The sequence below is a fragment of the Rhinopithecus roxellana genome, chromosome 11 (genome assembly GCF_007565055.1).
Source record: "Rhinopithecus roxellana isolate Shanxi Qingling chromosome 11, ASM756505v1, whole genome shotgun sequence".
NCBI classification, from domain to species: domain Eukaryota; kingdom Metazoa; phylum Chordata; class Mammalia; order Primates; family Cercopithecidae; genus Rhinopithecus; species Rhinopithecus roxellana.
In genome coordinates, this window is record NC_044559.1 from 98,670,845 (window position 1) to 98,691,075 (window position 20,231).

Below are 20,231 nucleotides of genomic sequence, written 5' to 3' on the forward strand. Positions count from 1 at the left end.
GAATCACTTGAACCCAGGAGGCAGAGACTGCAGTGAGCTGAGATCACGGCACTGCACTCCAGCCTGGGTGACAGAGACTCTGTCTCCAAAAACAAACAGACAAAAACATTCATGAGGTTAATACCAGCAACTTCAGCTACCAATGATTATTAACTCTCCTTTTAAAAAATTGAAATAGATTTGACCTAGAGAAGAGAAAGGTAACTACACATTTTCTAGGACTTTCTGAGTTCCTCTCTGATATTCGTATCTTCCTCACCTGCAGAAGACAGGAATATTTCTGCTTATAGTACAACTTATTATTTTTTTTTTAACTGGCTAGTACCAGAAGATTTACAAATGAAAAATCAAACATGCAGAAATATATTTTTTGTCACAAGACAAAGAGCTTGGTTAAATCATACAAATGTAAGTTTAATAGTCAAAGGCTATTTTGAAAAGAATGCATACCTGCTCTTTGGATGGCACAAGGAGTTCTTCAATCATCATGCTGTCCCGTGCATAGGAGCTTCTGTTCAAGGTGTAAGACCTATCCGAACTGAAGGAGCGGAGGCTGTTGTATTTACAGTTAACCATTCAACAGTGGTAGATGATGATGAGATGAATAAAAAAAAATTAATGCATGCAACTCTAAGAACAGGCAAGATGGCTAAAAATATCAACAAAAGTTGTTCTTGAAAGGACATAGTGAAAAGTAAAATCCCTTATATTTGAGAAAATGTCTTCAGTATAGACAATGTTATGATTAGATTTTGTTTAAAATTAGGCCAATTTTGAGAATATGAAATGCATGAAAACTTTGGATGTTCCACTGTGAAGTTGAACCGACATGACAATTGAGAAGAACCAGATGATTCTAGACAGTTGGTAGATTTTTCTAGGACAAGATCTTATGTTAGAATGTCTCCTCTTTCTGGTCTATATCTACTTGACATGTGCTACTGATTAGAATTATGTCTACTTTAAATGGGTCTGTTTATAAGTCTTTGGGACTTACTGAGAACTCTGGTTTGTTGTTGCTACTCATAGAAAACATCAAGAAGGAAGTAGTGTTATGAATACACTTTGCATGATCCTCTTTGCCATCTTCCTGGCTTTCAGGAAACATTCATATTCCTTGCATGGTTATTTGTTCTTCACTGCAAATATTCTTTCTTTGCTCTACTATTGTCTTTCTTGCTCCTTCAACTGTTCTTTCCAGCCTCTGTAAATCCTCCATATAGCCCTTGAACTTCTCAGATGCAGGTACCCTGATGCCCTGATATGCCATCATCACAGTGACCTCTAAACTAAAACCCAATAGAGTCAGGGCCCTTGGGAGAACAGTTCTGCCATGTCACTCTCACGACCTTGCATGTATTCACATAAGTCATACAGGCAAAGACCAGAATTGAAGCTAATCTGAGCCTTCACAGAACACCCTGTGATCTTCCAGGAACTCAGAGGATGGAGGTTGGTGAGGAACTTCCACGAGACCATCTGCTACTCAGCTCCCCGTCTCACCTGGGAGGCTGCCATGAGATAGCTTTCATCACTTCCTCTTTCTAATGATGTATGAGGATTCCTACTCTGCTCTCCTTGGAATAGAGCTGCAGAATATAAAACTATTTAGCTGAAGTCTAGAATTGGCTCCTCAGCAATGGGGAATCCCACAACTAGCATTGCAGACATCTAGCCCCTTTTGTTTTGGTGTCCTTTTAGGTGTAGGGGACAAGGATCATGAGAAGCCAGCACCTTTCACTTCTTCCTTTCACTGCCTATATAATTAAAAAACCATCTGGATCTGAAAGTGGCTTCTTGTATCTTTACCAGTGGAACCAGTCAGACTTTGGCTTTGGCCTTGCCTTTTGTGTGCTTGATGGGGAAATGAACAAAGACGATATACATAAGAGGTAAATAAATGATTCTTTGCATAAAACAATTTCTTTTCCCCACTGCCTGCTATACTAAAGCAAACCAGAAAGTGGGTATCCTTTTATCAAGGTACAGAGCCTCCTGATATTAGAGGCTTCATTCTAAGTGTCTACAAAGATAGGTACGTACTTTCTTCTAGGATTGGGAGCCTTCACTTTTATCAGAATCTCAAATGGACCTCTCTTATTCCCAAACAACCATCATTCTACACAGTCATTATTTAGTGTATTCAGCAAAACTTACTAAAAGACCATTATAAGCATAATTCCTGCACAGAGGAACTTATGTAGTAAGCCACATGACTCTGGCCACTTGCACAGTCAGGCTCTCCATGCCCAATCATGGGACCCATTACTCTGTTTTTTCCCCAGTTTCAATTGCAAGCCCTTCTTTCTGCCATTCCTGTTTCTAGTCTCTTACCTTCCCTCAAATACAGTAGAAGCTTCCTAAGAGCAGGAATTCTCTAACTCAACACTGTCCGACAGAACTTTCTCCTATGAAGGGGATGTGCTAAATCTGAGCTGTCCAACAACACTGGCTACTGAGCACTTGAAATGTGGCTGGTGTGAATGAACAACTGAATTTAACTAATTTTAATTTAAGTAACTATAGCTGGCTAGTGGCTACACTATTAGTACAGCTTCTAAGTACACATAACAATGTTAAATTTTGCTCCAGTGGTGTGATTTGAGAGTCGCTGGCCACTGTCTGCATTAGACATTCATTTCTTCAAATTACGGTCCCCATGGCATGATATGTTAACACTGGTGGTATATGAAACAGTTTTCTACGTGGACAAACACTTAAAAGTTTTAAAAAATAATTACCTATTCATTTTAATTTCTATTTCTAAATGTATCTAAAATTTGTTGATACTTTTTAAACATCTCCTCCTTCTTTTAATTTCTCTCTGAGTGCCAACTGCAGAACAGAGCCCAGAATTGGGAGCTATCAACAGAAAGGCCTAAAGATGTCTTCATTTTACATAATGTCTAAAGTTCCTACTTCTGATCATTCCAGACCAATTTAAATTAGACATATGGAGTCAATTAAACCCATCAAGCTTTACTCTGAATCCTGAATACTTCGAAGTACTTTTAGCCTAAAATTAAAGATTATTTGTATGGGGATCTAGAAAGCATTAAATTGTTTTTAACTAAGGCCAACTATTTTATTTGTAGCCATCAGTACACCCTAAGTGTTAAATATAGGAAGTGTTAGAAAAACATGCCCCAGAATTCTACATTTATACTAATTTACCTAGCACAACTCAAATAAAACAGCAACCAGCAAACAAACAGCCCTTCACATCAGGACTTTTTCTTCAAACCCTGTGAAATTTCTTTAATTACTTCATGCACTATACAAAACTTGTTAAGGGAAAGAAATTCCTTACGTATTTGATCAATTTTGCGTAAGTAATATTTATTATATACTTTCTAGTTTTCTTAAAATCACAAAATTTTTACTGATTTTTCTAAAGCTGAGCAGAAAAAAAGAAAGCACATCGCAGCACATCACAGCACATCACATTACAATGCTAAAGAAAATAAAAATGAGAGCATGAGCCAGGAAAGGGAAGAGAAACACTATAAAAGTGCCATGTCTTCTTACCTTATCTTGGGACTATTTTAAAGTAATTTTAGAAAAAAGAAAAAAAAAAGAATAGAAAGCAAAAAATCAGACAAAGAAAAAAGAAAAAAAAGTTATGGTTGAATGAGTTACACATTTAATGTATTCCTTTTAAAATGTTACACTCAGAATATATTTTACTTGATAATACTCTAACAATGTGCTTAAAAATATTGGCTTTATAGAGTTTTAAAAATGTTTGCCTCTGAGTATAACATGAGTCATCAAAGTAAAAAAAAATGAGTTACATATAATAGCAACAAATAATAGTGCAATCAAAATTAGAAGTATGAAAGCCTTGGAATTATATTAAGAAAAAAATTACAGTGTGATATTCTGGTTTCCTATGTCACTGGAGGTCAGCTACTATAGTTTTCTACATAAAAATGATTGATCACAAAATGTGTCATATATTATCAGAAGAGAAGGCAAGCTAGTTGTTGGATTTCAAAAGCTATAAATCTCTAAGATTTAAACAAGATCTAAAGGATCTCAAGAACCTTAAAGGTTCTACATATTTTCCATTTTAACTTGTTGCTATCTTTGACCGCTTAAAATATTGCATTTTTTTAAAGTTATTTTTCCTCTTTCTGTTAATGACACCTGCTACAATAAGACTTTAAGGCCTTTTATACATGTATTTATAAGGCAAAAGTTCTACTAAGCTATGTGAGTTTCAAATTCCTACTAAAAAAAGACTAGAAGAAAAATCAATTCAATATCCATACTGGCCACACCAACTACAATGAGAATAAACTCCAGGGTTTACTTTGTGGGAAGTGCCATTTACTATTAGACAATGAAACTTTTTACAACAGATCCTTAAACTATAGGAAAATGTCCTCAGGGCTCTGGCTTAGAAGGTTTAATTATTAGCTTTAAAATAACTTCACTGTCAGCAAACACTCTGTTAATCCACACTAGGGCAAAGAAGTCTCCAAATTCTGCACAAGGTTCTGTTTCTTTCAACAGTGTAAGAAAAGTCTGAGTCAAGGTTTTCCCATACAGAAGTTTTCCACTTCAGTTGTAAGAACTGAATTTGTCACCATTCCTGCCTGTGACTTTTGGTAAATCACTGTTATACTTCTAACATGTCCCTTGTAAACAAAATAATGGAACGGTTTTAGAAGAGATACTCAAACACTTGGTGGACAACTTTAATAAGCAACATAATTTTTTTTCAAAAATGCTCTCTTTTAATCTTGAATTATTATTTCAATAACAGAGAGAATAGTGAACAATCTACACACGTATTTCTTACTTATTAGCAAATAATATTTTCTTTCAATATGGAACAAAACTTAATTTTGAAATATGTGACTCAGATTGGTTCTCCCAGTTTTGTCAGTGAGCTCTTTTGCTACTGTGCTGGAAGCATGACTGCAAAGTGGGAAAAAAAAAGAACACACAATTAACATGGTCAATCACATGAAATTAACAACTACAAACCACAAAAGAAAACAGCAGAGCATGTGTATTTGCGTCGAGAACATTTCGCTAAATTCACATCTTCATCCAAAGAACACATTTTGGGATAATGTGAAAAATGAACATGATTTTGATTCATGGCAAATCATGGTTGTTTTAAATTAACTATGAAAGACAGCAACAATGAAGTACCTGGCAGAACGTGCTCCGAGACTAAAGCCCATGTAACCCTCTGCAGGCAGGGAATCATCACCCAGTTCCTTAAGGTCCTGTGGCCCAAGATATTTGTCTGTGTCCCCCGTCATTGCATCTTCACCTGCAGATGTAGAGAGCAAGCCCACATCAAAAGCTTTTGAATGTGTCAGCCGTGGAGAAAATCACTCCTTTGATTACCAGCAAATCCCCCATTATCTCATATTCACCTTCCCCTTTCCCCTGGATAATTTTTTGTAACTCCCGTTTAGAAGGAAAAGGTATAGGTAAAGGTTAGTACACAATTTCAAGAGTGAATTTAAGTAGCGGAAACAATTCCTGGTATTAAGTACGAATCTTAAAACATTATCCCTATCCCTTTGCTTCCAGGTAACTCTCAGCTGACCAGACAGGTAGATGTTTTATGTCAGAGTTCTCCTCACCTCACCTCACCCACGATGAGGGCAGCTTGTTTGAATGGACATGGATTACAAAATAAGAACCACCTCTTCATTACTGTTCTTGAAATTATATGTGGGAAGGAAACAGCCATTTAAAAAAAAAAAACAACCAGTTATCTCACACACAGGATTTCAGTTTGGGGCTTATGTAAGAAACTAGCAAGTTATGTGAACCATAACTTGCTCGGTTGGAGAGTCTTGGAACACGTCAATTTTGAAATGTTTCTAAACCTATCACATTAACAACAGCCCAACTGTCCCAATGCTTGAAATCCACATGGAAAGCAAAGCAGCCTTCTCCAGAGATAATATTGGTGCTTTAGCACTTTGAAAGGACTATATAAATTGCTCTTTAATTATCAAGACAAAGAGTTAATTATGTGAAATACTTTTACCAGCTACGTATGCAAAACATGACCTCACATGGAAAAACCACATTCCAAGAGTGACAAGGCAGGTTTTTCAATTGTCTTTTGCCCTCTGGGACATTTCCCATCCTTCTCAAAAGGTAGCACAGGCTGCAGAAAAGTTCCTTCCCAACCCAGGCAAACTCTTACCCTCTTTCTGGGCACAAGCTTCGCTGGCCAAGAGATTGCAAAAGTGTACATGTTGTGTTTTCTCAAAGGTAAGTGATTCATTCCCCCAGATACATTTTCCAATTCCTATATTAGGTACTGTTTACAATTTCCATTCATTTAAACTCAGGAAACCGCAAGAGCTCAGCTTTTAAACTACCAATCAAGTCTAAAAATACACTGTCAACTACTGTTTTTGCAAATGTAAAAACTAAACAGATCAACTTTCTACTGCTGCTACCCAGGACCAAGAGATTATTTTAAGTAACTATTTACGGCTAGGCTATTTGCACATTCACTGCATCTCAAACAAAAACAGCACACACCAAGTACAACTCAAAGATCTTACTCTGCGGTAAAGCCATCTCCACTAGGCTTGGATGATCAAATGTTTTCCTGATGTTTCCAGGAATTCCTTAAGCAGTGATTTAGAATCAACCTCCAAACCAGCTCAAGCAAACCAATCCCTGGTTTGTATCCACTCTCACCACCGCTGAATTCCTCTCAGCATCTTGATATCCTCCTGGCAATTGAGGAATTACACATCTTTCCCCACTCAGGGTTCGAAGATTTTCAAAATTTCAGGCCTCCCAAAAAATCTTTTTTAAAAAAAGCCACTTAATTGAGATTAAGATCCTTTGACCACTCCGCAGACATCCTTTTAAAGCTCCTTCTGATTGGATTAAAAACTCCTCTGGCAAGCCTCTAGCAGGACAGAATGGTGACATAAATGCAAGCCCCTGAGTTATTTGTATGTAAATATGAGGACTGCTCGGTGTAGACTTTCCGTAATTTGATACCAATACGCGTTGCCTAGTCGGGTAACCGAGACAGCCTTCATGTAGGGAGAGAGAGCGAAGTGGCACATTTAATCAGGAGGTGACTCTTCTCAAATATGAATGAAGAAACAGCCAACCCAGGTAGAGGAAAAACATTAGAAGAAAACAAAGCAGTGGCCCAGGCGGGGAGTGGCACGGAGCTCCAGGCAAACTTTCAACTTTGTTCTCAGCTGGGAACACTGGGAGCCTCAGTTATTTATGGTCCCTGTCAGGTGGAAGGAGGGGAGAAAGAGAGAGGGAGGGCCTGCCCTTGAGTTGAGGTTGTGAAACCGGGGCTGAGGAAAGCAGCAGTGATTCCCACAACTCTCCAAGAAGCACTTTGCAAGTACACTAATTGCCGCTGCTTTTTATCAAGAGTTTGAAGAAGGGAACAGAAGTGAGACAAGTTGGAAAAAGCAAATGGGTGTTCTGCTTTATTTTTGGCCCAAGTTCTTTCAACTATTTAATACGGAGGGACTCACTGGTGCTCCTTCAAAAGGTCCCTGGTGGAAGTGCAAAGTAAAGGGAGAATTGGGGTTGGCTGGAGAGGCCTCTGTTGCCCCAGATAGGAGGCAGGGCTGAGTTCTTGTCACTTTGCTGTTACATTGTTTCTTTCCCTCTCCACTAGTGGCCTGCCTTCTCAGCTGCTCCACCCTGTTTATGTTGGCAGTGGAGGAAAAAACTAGCAGGACTTCCCCATCTTCCATCTGGGTACACTGGAGAGGCCATTTTAATTGCTTTTTTTTTTTTTTTTTTTTTTTTTTTTTTTTGCTTCCCCACCGCCCCTGAGAATAGCTAGAGAATTGGGCTGGAAAGTAAAGAGTTTAGAAATTGTCTTGCTGAAGGAAGCACTCCTTTAGAAGAGCACATCTATCCCCTTGGAATGTTACCTAAATATACAGGAATCTGAATCTGTAGAACTGATAAAGTAGGGGAAAAAAATCTATTTTCCCTGGATTCACACATAAATGAATGGATAAATGCATGATTCATGTAATATTAGGATGCTATGACACCTGGTGCTTTACTCCGATCAGCCTGACTGTAATCAACATGGTAAATACATGGAAATAGAAGGGAAGTCATTTATAATGTCTGGAACATATTGAAAACTATTCCCAAGCAGAGAATAATTTCCAACTCTAAAGAATAGAAGGGGAAGTCTTGTTTAAAGAGAAATGTCTGAATGTTCATCGGCTTTTTAAGTCTGGATTTCGAATCCAAACTACAGTACTGAGCAAAGCCTTATTCAAAGACTGTCATTCATTCCAATTTCTCAGCAAGGCCTATGATGCAATGTTCCTTCCACTGACTTCTTGGCTATTTTTCCTTCTTGGCTATTCTTCCACACCCACCTTCCCTCCTGTTATACAGAATTTTTTCAGTCCCTAGAAGTCCTTAAACTCTTTAGACTTTGAGCCTTTACTAAGGTGTATTCTCTTGATGGAACCTTTATTGTTTTTTCCAGATGAACTTCTCTAATCTTTGACTCTTTCTAGAAGCCCTCGCACCCTCTACTCACCATTAGGTGTCCCTCATCAGAATGTATGGCCAGTAAACACATCTGCTTAGTCTCTCCTATTGGCTGGGGAGATCCTCTAAGTTAGGAGCCATATTCTTCGTGGGCCAGGTATATTGGAAGTTCTCATAAATAATCTTGGAATCCATGACTGATAATAAATATAAGTTATTTTTATTTTTATCTTTTAAATCTACATGTCATGGCAACTTAGCACTCTTTTCAAATATTATGCTACATGACTGGTATACAGTAAAATTTCAATGAAAGTAAGTTTCCACTATTCTTTAGCCACACTTCTTAGACTTCAGAAATGGTCACTGTGAAACCAAAAGAAGTCTGGGGTAGGGGTGGGAGTTGTCAATACATTTAGCCAAAGATTAAAGAAAATAAAATAGCCTTATAACATTAAGTAATTATCCACTTAGCATTTTAGAATGGTGAGAACATTTCTTAAAAGACATGGAATTTAGAAATAAAAGCAACGGTATTCTTTTAATGCTGTTTTGCACAGTAGGTGCTCTAGGTTCAACTTCAAGCTATACCATGTATTGATTGGGTGATTTTTGAAATACCATTTAACTGCTGTGAGTCATAGTTCCAACCTGTATAAAACTGGGGGTAATAAGTCTGCCTCTACCCTCAGGCCTCCTAGGGAGATTCAAATGAAATAATGCACAGAGTAAGGGCTTAATCAGCACGGTTACTATTATTCTGTGGCACAACTTTTTCCAGTGCCCAAATATCTGAATGCATGAACTCAAATAGCATTTAAATTGCTACTATTTATACTGGTAAAGACAAAATCCAGCGACAGCACCAAAGTGTCCCTGTTCTCCATTACTTATAATAAGCAAGGCACTGTGTTAGGTAATCACAAAATTTGTTGATGGAATGAATAAATGAACAATAACAACAGCAAAGTTCATTCACACTCCTTTCAATGAACAAAACATTCTATCATTACCATATAGTACAACACACTGCTGTACCAAAGATTAGAAAGGAATGAGATGAATTTTATTGTGTGATTTGTTAACTTTCTCTAATCCACTATATAATCCAAACACATTTTGGCTAGTGGCAGCTTCTAACAGGTGTGTATAAGCCAACTAAGGTAATTTTATTAAAAGATGGCATGCATTTTATATCAGATATATTTAGCTTAAAAATGTTACCAAGAGTCAAATATTTTCACTTACTAAAAAAGAGTTGTGTAGGTTTATGTTATCTAGAGGTATTTGGTGCAGTGAAATAACAGTTGTGTTATAGAGGAATTTGACTATTTTTAGGCAAAGAGGATTTTGGTAGCTCGTCTTTAAAATGCCCTCCTCACCCCTACCTCCAATGAACTACGTTTCCTTCTATTCATGCCCTTGCGTAGTATCTCTACTTGAATCTGGGTTGGCTGAAATTTTGAACAGTAAAACTTGGCAAAGTGATTTTGAATGAATGAGTTTGTGTTCAAAGAAATCTTGCAGACTCCTCAAGTCTCTTGAAACAGTGGTTTGGGGGAAGCCAGTCCCAGTGTAAGAAATCTGACTATGATGATACCACCATGTTATAAAGAAGCTCAAGGTAGCCTATGGAGAGGCTGCTTAGAACCAGAGAGAGAGAGAGTCCAAGAAAGAGAGAGAGAGGGAAATGCCCAGCCAATGCTCAGCTGTTGCTGCCATCCTAGCTGAGGTATCAGACCTTTAGATGAAGACACCATCTTGGACATCTGGTCACGTTCCTCCGCCTCAGCTGCTATCTGACTGCAATCTCTTAAAGGATCCCAAGACTCAGCTGAGCCCTGGTGAACTCACAGAACTGAGGGAGATAATAAGACCTTAAATCACTGAATTTGGTGTGTGTGTGGGGGGGGGGACTGTTATTTTGTAATAGGTAACCAAAACAACAACGAGAAATGACAAGGTCCAAAGGTAAGCCAAGGGGTCGCACTCTGGCTGCCTAATGTAGCACTAATAAATTAGAGTTAGCTCTGTAGTGCAATAAATGATGTGTATACATAAAGCCCAGGAGCACAGTGGCAAATGCCATTAGAGAAGGCCTCACTTACTTAGTATTGACTTGATGCATTTTGAAATATTTATTTATTTATTTATTTATTTATTTATTTATTTATTTTTTTGAGACGGAGTCTCCCTCTGTCACCCAGGCTGGAGTGCAGTGGCGCGATCTCGGCTCACTGCAAGCTCTGCCTCCTGGGTTCATGCCATTCTCCTGCCTCAGCCTCCCGAGTAGCTGGGACTACAGGCGCCCGCCACAATGCCTGGCTAATTTTTTTTTTTTTTTTTTTTTTTTTGTATTTTTAGTAGAGACAGAGTTTCACTGTGTTAGCCAGGATGGTCTCGATCTCCTGACCTTGTGATCCACCCACCTCAGCCTCCCAAAGTGCTGGGATTACAGGCGTGAGCCACCGCACCTGGCCTGAAACTTTTATCTTGAGCACTGATGTTCTTATTGTTAATGTACTTCTGTCAATAAATTATCAGAGCCTAGAAAATATTTAAAAAGAATACAAAACTCCCCAAATCTACCTGATCCCACCACTAACCAATTAATAAAAACGGTTCAGAGGCATTTTACTTCAACTACCCAGCAACCTCCTCTTCCTAGTCCTCCCTACATCGTGACTAGGCTGAAAGAAGAGATGGCTTACACCAAAATCAACCATTCAAAGATCCATCAACTTCGTCTGCCAGGAAAACAACACAAAATAGAAACATGAACAAAGGACAGAAAGAGAGTATATTAAATGATTATCAGGACTGTGGTGGGCTAAATAGGTGTACCCTCATTTCTTTTTTAGACTCCAAGTCAATGGTCCAGTATATTGTGTAATATACCCAACCCAACATCCTTGCAGTCTTTCATTATGCCCTCAGTGATCCTTTTTCATGTTGAATAAAGGAAATAGCTATTGGCCTAATATTTAAAAGTGTTTTCTTATCCTAGAAGTTCTTTTCTCTCCTTTTCTTCCCCCACGCAATCTACTTTTCTTCTAATCTCTTTCCATCTTAAAGACCTTAAGACCATCACCAAGGAAAACTTCTGTCACTTTTCCATGGACTGAAAGTTGTTTTCCCATCTGGCTGGAGACTTGAGTCATAAAGTTCCTTAAGATAAGGATACCAAATTGTATTGTTAGAAACTTTGCTCCGAAGTGTTTAATTCTGCTGTAAAATATAGAATCCCCCATTGTAAAGTTTAAATTAATAGTTAATCGTACAGACCAAATAGTACAACCCTCCAAATTAACGGGATTAAAAAAGATTAGAAGGAATAAAGAGAAACAATGTCTCTATACTCTACTGATTTACTAGGAGTTGATTTCTTAATAGAACTCAGCAAATAGTCTAATACACAAGAGGTTAATGATCAAACTTGACTTAAATTTACTGTTGCTTATCCTTTAAAAAGTGATTTTCTTTGATCATACAGCAAAGAGAGGAAATGAAAACTATTGGGAAAATAAATCCTTTAACTATTTCTAGTCAGCATTACAGAACAGTAGAATCAGATCAATTATAATTAACACTAATATTTATTGAGCATTTACTAGTTTTAGGCACTGTTTGGTGTTTTATATGTGTTATTTCATTTAATTCTCACAATCTTGTAAAACAGAATTGTTATTTCCATTTCAAAATAAAACACAGTTTAGAGTGGTGGAATAAATACTCCAAGATGACTTAGAACATAGAGAAAATGGGATTCAAAATCAGTTGCTGTCACTCTAGAGCCCTTCTTTTAACTACCACAGTGGGCTGGCCATACAAAACTTAAGATACTATTGAATGAATATTACAAGAAATTTGTAATCAAAATGTAAGCTCCTTGAGGGTAGGGGGCTTTGTCTGTTTTGCTTCATATCATCGCCCAGAACAGAACCTGGCACATAGTAGGTGCTCAATAAATGTGGAATGAATGAAAAAGCAGTGATTGCCTTTCAAGATGGGAACTATATTTACGGGGGCAAAGAGGAGGGAGACTTACTTTTCACCGTAAACTCTTGTACCTTGGGAATTTTGTACCATGTGCATCTATTACCTATTCAAAAAATGAATACAATTAACAAAATAAAAGAAAACAAAATATAGGGACTGCAGATAAGTCATATAAGCTCTATGTTCCATCCACCAGAAACAGTATCCAGACTTACATAAGTCTGCCATGTAGATACAAAGATGTGTATGTGTACCACTGGATATCCAGCAGTTAAGCAGAGGGAACACTCAATACTTTGATATTGCACCTTACATGCCGCTTTAAGAGATGGAACAGAAAAAAGTGAAGTAACAAGGCAGGAAGAAGGAGATGTACACTATTAATGTGGTGCTTCTAGTAGTTTCAGGGGTACGCATGCAGGTTTGTTACATGGGAAATCTGCATGTCACATGGGGTTTGGTGTACAGATTCCTTCTCATCCACATAATGAGCATAGTACCCAATAGTTAGTTTTTCGATCCTCGCTTTTCTCCCACCTTCCACCTCCAAGCAGGCCCTGGTGTCTGTTGCTCCCTTTTTTTTTTTTTTTTTTTTTTTTGAGACACAGTCTCACTCTGTCGCCCAGGCAAGAACAGTAGCACAATCTCGACTCATTACAACCTCCGCCTCCTGGGTTCAAGCAATTCTCCTGCCTCAGCCTCCCGAGTAGCTGGGATTACAGGCACCCGCCACCACACCCATCTAATTTTTGTATTTTTAGTAGAGACAGGGTTTCACCATATTGACCAGGCTGGCGTTGAACTCCTGACCTCAGATGATTCAGCCTCCCAAAGTGCTGGGATTATAGACGTGAGCCACTGCGCCCATCAGAGATTTATATCTCATTCAACGTTTATACAATACATTCTCAGCCTAGAGAATCCCAGTGACTATATTTGCTCACATTACTTTTCCCTTGATCTGATATTTTCATTCTCAAAAGAGCAAGGAAGCAGGAGTAAGAAAAGGAAATTATGGTAGGATTAGGATCCTGATCCCTCAAACTTGGATTCTAAAAGTCTAATTCTAGCCCAGGGTTACAGAATAGTTGATGGGAACGTTAGTTAAATGCCAGATCTGCATGTATTTCTCCTTTCATTTTTCAGTTTGGAGCAAGAGCTTGTGTTAGGTAAGGTTTCCTGTGAATATTCTGAGGAGCGACAAAAAGCAGGAGGTGGTGTTTGGAGGATGGAATTGTGCCATCTACTTCAGGAGGTTCCTGCGTGTAGCCCAGGAACTTCTGTGTTGGGCTGGAGGACCTGCAAGCCTTGCAGTGGAGATGCTGCAAGCCCAGCTCATCTCTGTACCTTCTGGCAGGACTGGAGGCTCAGAGAAAAGCTGACAGTCCCATGCTCAAGGTATATAATAGAGTGAGCACTTACTTCCTGCCCCCTTCACTCTCCACCTCTCTTCTCAGTAGGAAGAAGGAAAGGGTCCTCACTGTAACCCTTGTTTGCCATCATATGCTGGCCATGGTTTTCATTCTTTCAAAACATAAAATAAGTGCTAGGATATACTTTTGACATGGTTTGGCTCTGTGTCCCCACCAAATCTCATGTTGAATTGTTATCCCCAGTGTTGGAGATGGGGCCTGGTGGGAGGTGATTGGATCATATGGGTGGATTCTCATGAATGGGTTAGCACCATCCCCTTAGTGCTGTTCTCGTGAGAGTGAGTGAGTGAGTTATCGTGAGATGTGGTGGTTTTAAGGTGAGGGGCACCTCCCCTTCCTCTCTCTTCCTCCTGCACTGGCCTTGTAAAGTATTGGCTTCCCCTTTGCCTTCCGCTATGATTTTAAGTTTCCTGGGGCCTCCTCAGAAGTAGAACCTGCTATGCTTCCTGTATGGCCTGCAGAACCGTGAGCCAATTAAACCTCTTTTCCTTATAAATTGCCCAGTTTCAGGTATTTCTTTATAGCAGTGTGAGAATGGATTAATACAACTTTCTTGCTTTCCTTCTGAAAATGGGTGGTAATTATGGATTAAGTTGAGAAAATTGTTAAATAAGCATTTAACTAGGTAACCGAAGAAGGCCGAAGAAGCGTGTTCTCATTTTAAGAGGTGCATGTGCCTCCTGTGGGAGGGCCATCAGCAGCATTCTGCCTTCCTGTCCCTAGTTCTAGGTGCTCATGAGAGCCTGGCATTGTAGGTGGCCAAAAAAGAATCAGGTTTGAATGACAAAGTTTGCACACCTCTGAAAGAACAGCAAACTGCCATTATTCATTCTACAGAACAAATGACTCTTTCTGCTTAAGCTGTTTTTTGAGTACAAACTCAGTTTAATTCTTTTTCTACCTGTTCATAGGAAAAACCTGAATTCTCTTCCCTTTCTGAGATGGGTTTGTTTATTAACCCAACCAAGATCACGGAGGACATTTTTCATTGCTCTGCCTGGAAAAGTTCCAACACTGAGTCATGCATGCTTACTTTAGAAACTATATCTAGCCTGGATTAAGGAGCAGTAAAGTGCTATACAGGTTTTAAACAGAAGCACAGCTAGACACAAAGATAAAGATAATTCAGGTTTTTCCTATGAAAAAGCAGAAAAAGACAATGTTGAGACAGACTCTAAAATGTCTTCATATTCTTTCTTATTATACTCCTTAACTTGGATACAGAAATGCCTTTAGTCCTCTAAGTAAGATTAAACACCACACTGACTTGGTCAAAGGAGCACTGAAGTCTAAAGACAGAATGCAGGTAGAAAGAAGTACAGGATTACTTACACTGTTCTCATTATCTAAAATCTAAGCCACTTGTGAAGAAGACTAGACAATGAACGAATTGCTAGCCACAAACTAGCCCTGGAAAATCAGGCACAAAAATGTTCGTTCTCACTTGCAGAGAAACTAGGCAGCTAAATTCAAGGTGGCAGTGTCATGACAGCTGGTTTGTCCTATTCGTTCTTCCTTAGCTATTTGTCTAGCCTCAACCCCAAATCCAGACCCAGTATTCTTGCCTCTTCATTGCCTAGGCGCACAAGGACCACGAGTACAACACAGGAACATGTTCACCACTGTTCCCAGGTATAAAGAAGTACCAGGCTCGTGTATAAACAGGGATTTTGGCCTTTTCTTTCCCTTACACCCAAATTGCCTATCATTGTGCCTGGCAACAAACACCCATTTATTGGTTTGCTTTGTATTTCCAACCTATACCCCAAAGATGTGTATACACGAGGCAAAGACACATGGGGCCTGTCCTCAGTTCTCATTCTCATTGGGGTTCTGACTCGTCCCTCCCCATTTGGACATCTTTCCCAGGCTCCTCCCACTCCTCTTGCGCCCAGCTCCCTGTGCACCACCCTGTCTTCCCCTCGCTCATTCATTCTCACTGTTGTGTTTGCTGAGCTAATGAGGGGGTTACAGGGTGGTCACATTACGACACACTTCCACAGGAAGCAGGTTAGACTTTTCAGGTAGATGGAAGGGACAGACATGATTCAGGGGGAAAAGTATTCAAAATTACAATTTGTTTGGGGCAAATAAAAAAACCACAACAGCCTATTGTTTGCAGTTAAACAAGCACACAATTCCTTGGAGGCTGTTAAATATCTCACAGGCTGCTCTAGCTGCTCATTCTATCATAGCTTCTTGGAGGAAAAAAATATACTCGCTATGACCTTCCCTACCTACACTAGAACTCCTGTCTTCTGTGTCCTATATCCTAGGATATCCCGTATGGCATGGCAGCTGCTGAGGTCACCAAGGATTCCCGTATCCCTTATTTTGTTTTGTTATTGTTTGAGACCAAGTCTCGCTCTGTCCGCCCAGGCTGGAGTGCAGTGGTACGATCTCGGCTCACTGCAACCTCCGCCTCCTAGGTTCAAGTGATTCTCCTGCCTCAGCCTCCTGAGTAGCTGGGATTACAGGCACCCACCACCACGCCTGGCTACTTTTTGTATTTTTAGTAGAGACAGGGTTTTGCCATGTTGGCCAGGCTGGTCTCAAACTTCTGATCTCAGGTGATCCACTCGCCTCAGCCTCCCAGAGTACTGGGATTACAGGCGTGAGCCACCATGCCTGGCCTCCTATACCACTTGTGCTCTTTTGATTGGAGCTTCCTAGGAAAGTTCCTCCCAGGCTTCCTTTAGCACCCACTCCTCAGGGTTTTTCCCCTTCATCCTTCACCACTTTCTCTTTATGTCAATTAGCATTCTTCTTCCTCTTATGTGTGCCCAGAGTTTTCTAGAACCGCTTCTCTTCCTCCTTGTGTGCTGCCCTGGGACCTCATCTGGTGCCCGGCGTCTGCACCCTTGTCCCCACTCCTGTGTGCTGAGCTCTCATGTGGGGGCCTGTGCTTTCCTGTCTCTGATACTTTGACCAAGAAGTTTTCTAAATATGAAACACCTCTTCCCGATCCCCATCCTTCTACCCCTGCAAAATTTCTGTGTCCAAATCCTATCTATTCTTTAAAATGCCTTTCAAGTTTGTTTTTGAGGTCTTTAATAATCTCCCTGTCTTTTTAATTTTCTTGTCACTTGATCTGTTATTCTCTCATGGCACCTGATATGGTTTGGATGTCTATGCCCTCAAAATCACATGGTGAAATTTGAGCCCCACTGTTGAAGGTAGGGCCTTGTGGAAGGTATTTGGGTCATAGGGGCAGATCCCTCATGAATGGCTGGATGCCCTCCTTGTTGTAATGAGTGAGTACTCACTCTATTCGTCCACACAACAGGTAGTTGGTTAAAGAGTCTGCCACCTCCTTCTCTCTCTCTTGCTCCCTCTCTTGCCATACGACATTCCTGCTCCCCCTTTTCCTTCTGCCATGAATAGAAGCTTCCTGAGGCCTCACCAGAGCCAAGCAGATGCTGGTGATATGTGTATACAACCTGTAGAACTGGGAGCCAAATAAAACTCATATATATATCTCCCCCAGTCTCAGGTATTTCTTTCTGGCAGTGCAAAACAGGCTAACACAGAATCTCGAGTAGAAAGTCTAAGTCAAAAAATTATAAATGCAAATTCCAGTTTCCGTAACTGTGTGAACCTGAGCAAATATCTTAAACTCCTTGAGACTGACTCCTTAATGTAATTAGGCCAAATAATACTTTAAATTAGGGTATTAAATTAGGACATAATGGAAATTAGGAGTAAAAATAGTATTAATAATGCTGTTGAATACTTTGAGAGAAGTAACAAAGATAAAGCACCAAATAAGTAACATTTCCTGGGTTCTTACCACATGCCAAGTTCTAGGCTAAATGCTTTTTATGTATGTCATTATATATACTTTGAAGGTCTGTCCCCTCCAAATCTCATGTTGAAATGTGATCCCCAGCGTTGGAGGTGGGGCCAAGTGGGAGGTGTTTGGGTCATGGAGGCGGATCCCCCACGAATGGCTTGTGCCATCCCCTCGGTAAAGAGTGAATGCTTGCTCTATTAGTTACCGTGAGATGTGGTGTTAAAAAGAGCCTGGCCTAGGCTTTTAAGATTCATTCATACTGCTGTATATAATTGAAGTTCCCTCCTTTCCTCTCTCTTGCTTTCTCTCTTGCCATCTCTCCTTTACCTTCTGTCATGAGTAAAAGCATCCTGAGGTCTTAACAGAAGCAGATGGATGGGCAAGGACAGATACAATGTAGAAGAAAAAAAAAAGTGTTCAAAATGATAATCTGTTTTAGCCACCATGCTTCTTGTACAGTCTATAGAACTGTGAGCCAAAATAAACCTCTTTTCCTTATAAATTATCCAGCCTCAGATATTCCTTCATATGAATGCAAAACAGACTAGCATAGTATACAAACGTACAATAACCCAACCGTTATGGGGCTCTTATCTAAATTACCAGACAACATCTATATTAGAAGTACAAGGATTTGAATATCAGCCCCAGCACTTATGTTGTGTGACCTTAATCAAGTTCCTTAATCTTACTGAAACTTATTTTCCACATCTTTGAAATGAAAATGACAACGGCTCCAGTTTAATCATTGTGAGGGTTAAATTACGTAATGCATGAAATGTGTCTAGCTTAATGCCTAGCACATAGAAAGACTCAATAATGGTAAGTACCATTATTGACCAACAAGTTTTCTAAATACTTTGACACTTTGACCAACATGTTTTCTAAATATGAAACACCTCTTCATGAAACAAGAAAACTTGTTGGTCAAACTTGTTTCTGACGGTGAGAGTATTAATTTATATGGAATCCTGAGAGGGGACAGAGACACAGGTAAATGTGTGGAATTAAGCCAGTGGATGCATTCATGAATGAAGGTACAGATGTATACACCCTAAGACCTATGACAGGGACCAGGACAACTCTGATCCTATGGCGCTGACTAGTCTAGTTTGAAAGAAAATATAAAAAGTTAACCATGAGTTGGCAAACTACAATCCATGGGCCAAACCCAGCCTCTAGCCTATTTCTGTAAATAAGCTTTATTAGTTTCACACAATCAGGCTGGTTGGTTTAGGTATTTTGTACTACAAAGGCAGGGTTGAGTAGCTGTGACAGAGACCAATACAGACTAAATATTCAAAACTATTTACCACTGGCTCTCTATAGAAAAAGTCTGCTGACTCTTGAAATTAATGACTAATAAAATGAGATGAGTATTAGGATGACATAAAAAAGCATAAGTAAAAGGAAAATGGAAAGGGGGTAACCGGGGACCATATCATACAGGACTTACTAACCATGGCAAGCTACTGAAATTACTCTAGATGCAATATAAAGCCTTGGGTGGGTTTTAGCTTTGTATTTGTACTACTTTAGGGGTGTATTTATATTATTTGTTTGGCTTGGTTACTTTTGTTACAAAATACAGCAACCACACACATAAGAATATAAAACATAAATATACATTTTAGCAAACTGTTATAAAATAAGCACCACCCAGGTCAAGAAATAGAACATCATCAGCACCTCAGAAGACTCACACATCCCCTACCACAAGCACAGGCCAGGCCCCTCTTACCTCCTCAAGGTAATTGCTTTCTATATGTTCTTTTCCTTGCTTAAAAATATCACTAATTTTACCAGCATAGTTTATTGTCATCTGGTTTTGATGAATTCTGTTGTCTTTGCATAATATACAACTCAGCAATACTTCCTCCAGGTTTACATCCTACAGAAATGTATGTATATGTGTATCAGGAAACTTATATAAGAAGGTTTGTAGCAACAGTTCAAACTCAAAACAACCCACATTCTCATCAACAGTAGAGTGGATAACTCAATGTGGTACAGGCAGACAATGGAATGTTATACAGAAATGAAAATGAATGAACTTCAATTATATGCAACAGTATGAATGAATCTTAAAAGACTAACTATAAGCTTTGGATGGTTTTAAGCTAAGGAGTGGAATAACATGATCCAGTGTATATGTTTAAAGGCTTGTGTGGATGCTGTGCAGAAAGCTGAGTCTACTGGGTAAGAGGAGAAGTGGAGATCTGTAAGGAGGCTCCTGTAGTATTCCATGTGAGAGATTCTGGTGGCCTGGATGGGGGTGGTGAAAATGGAGATGGAGAAGAGAAGAGAGATTTGAGATGTATTCTGAAAGTAGGACTGATATGACTTGCTGATGGACTGGATAGAAGTGCTATGGGAAGACAGAACGCATAAAACTCAGATTTTGCCTTGGGCAATGGAGCCATTTATTGAGATGGAGAAGGGTGAGAAGAGACACTATTTTCTTTTTTCTTTTTTTTTGAGACAGAGTCTTGCTCTGTCCCCCAGGCTGGAGT

General features: G+C 39.4%; 1 protein-coding gene across 4 annotated transcripts in view; it reads right to left on the reverse strand.

The window, feature by feature from the left end:
* ANK3 (ankyrin 3) overlaps window positions 1–20,231 on the reverse strand; it is a 707,809-nt gene that overhangs the window by 108,156 nt on the left and 579,422 nt on the right. For 3 of the 4 annotated variants that reach the window (XM_030941096.1, XM_010364951.2, XM_010364950.2), the window contains 2 exons: window positions 5,167–5,290; window positions 451–553 (listed from right to left, as the gene is read on the reverse strand). In XM_030941096.1, the coding sequence (XP_030796956.1) occupies window positions 451–553; window positions 5,167–5,290 (227 nt within the window). Of the gene's footprint in view, window positions 1–450; window positions 554–5,166; window positions 5,291–6,551; window positions 7,214–20,231 lie in introns of those variants that run through there. The other variant, XM_010364953.2, reaches the window with a different exon arrangement.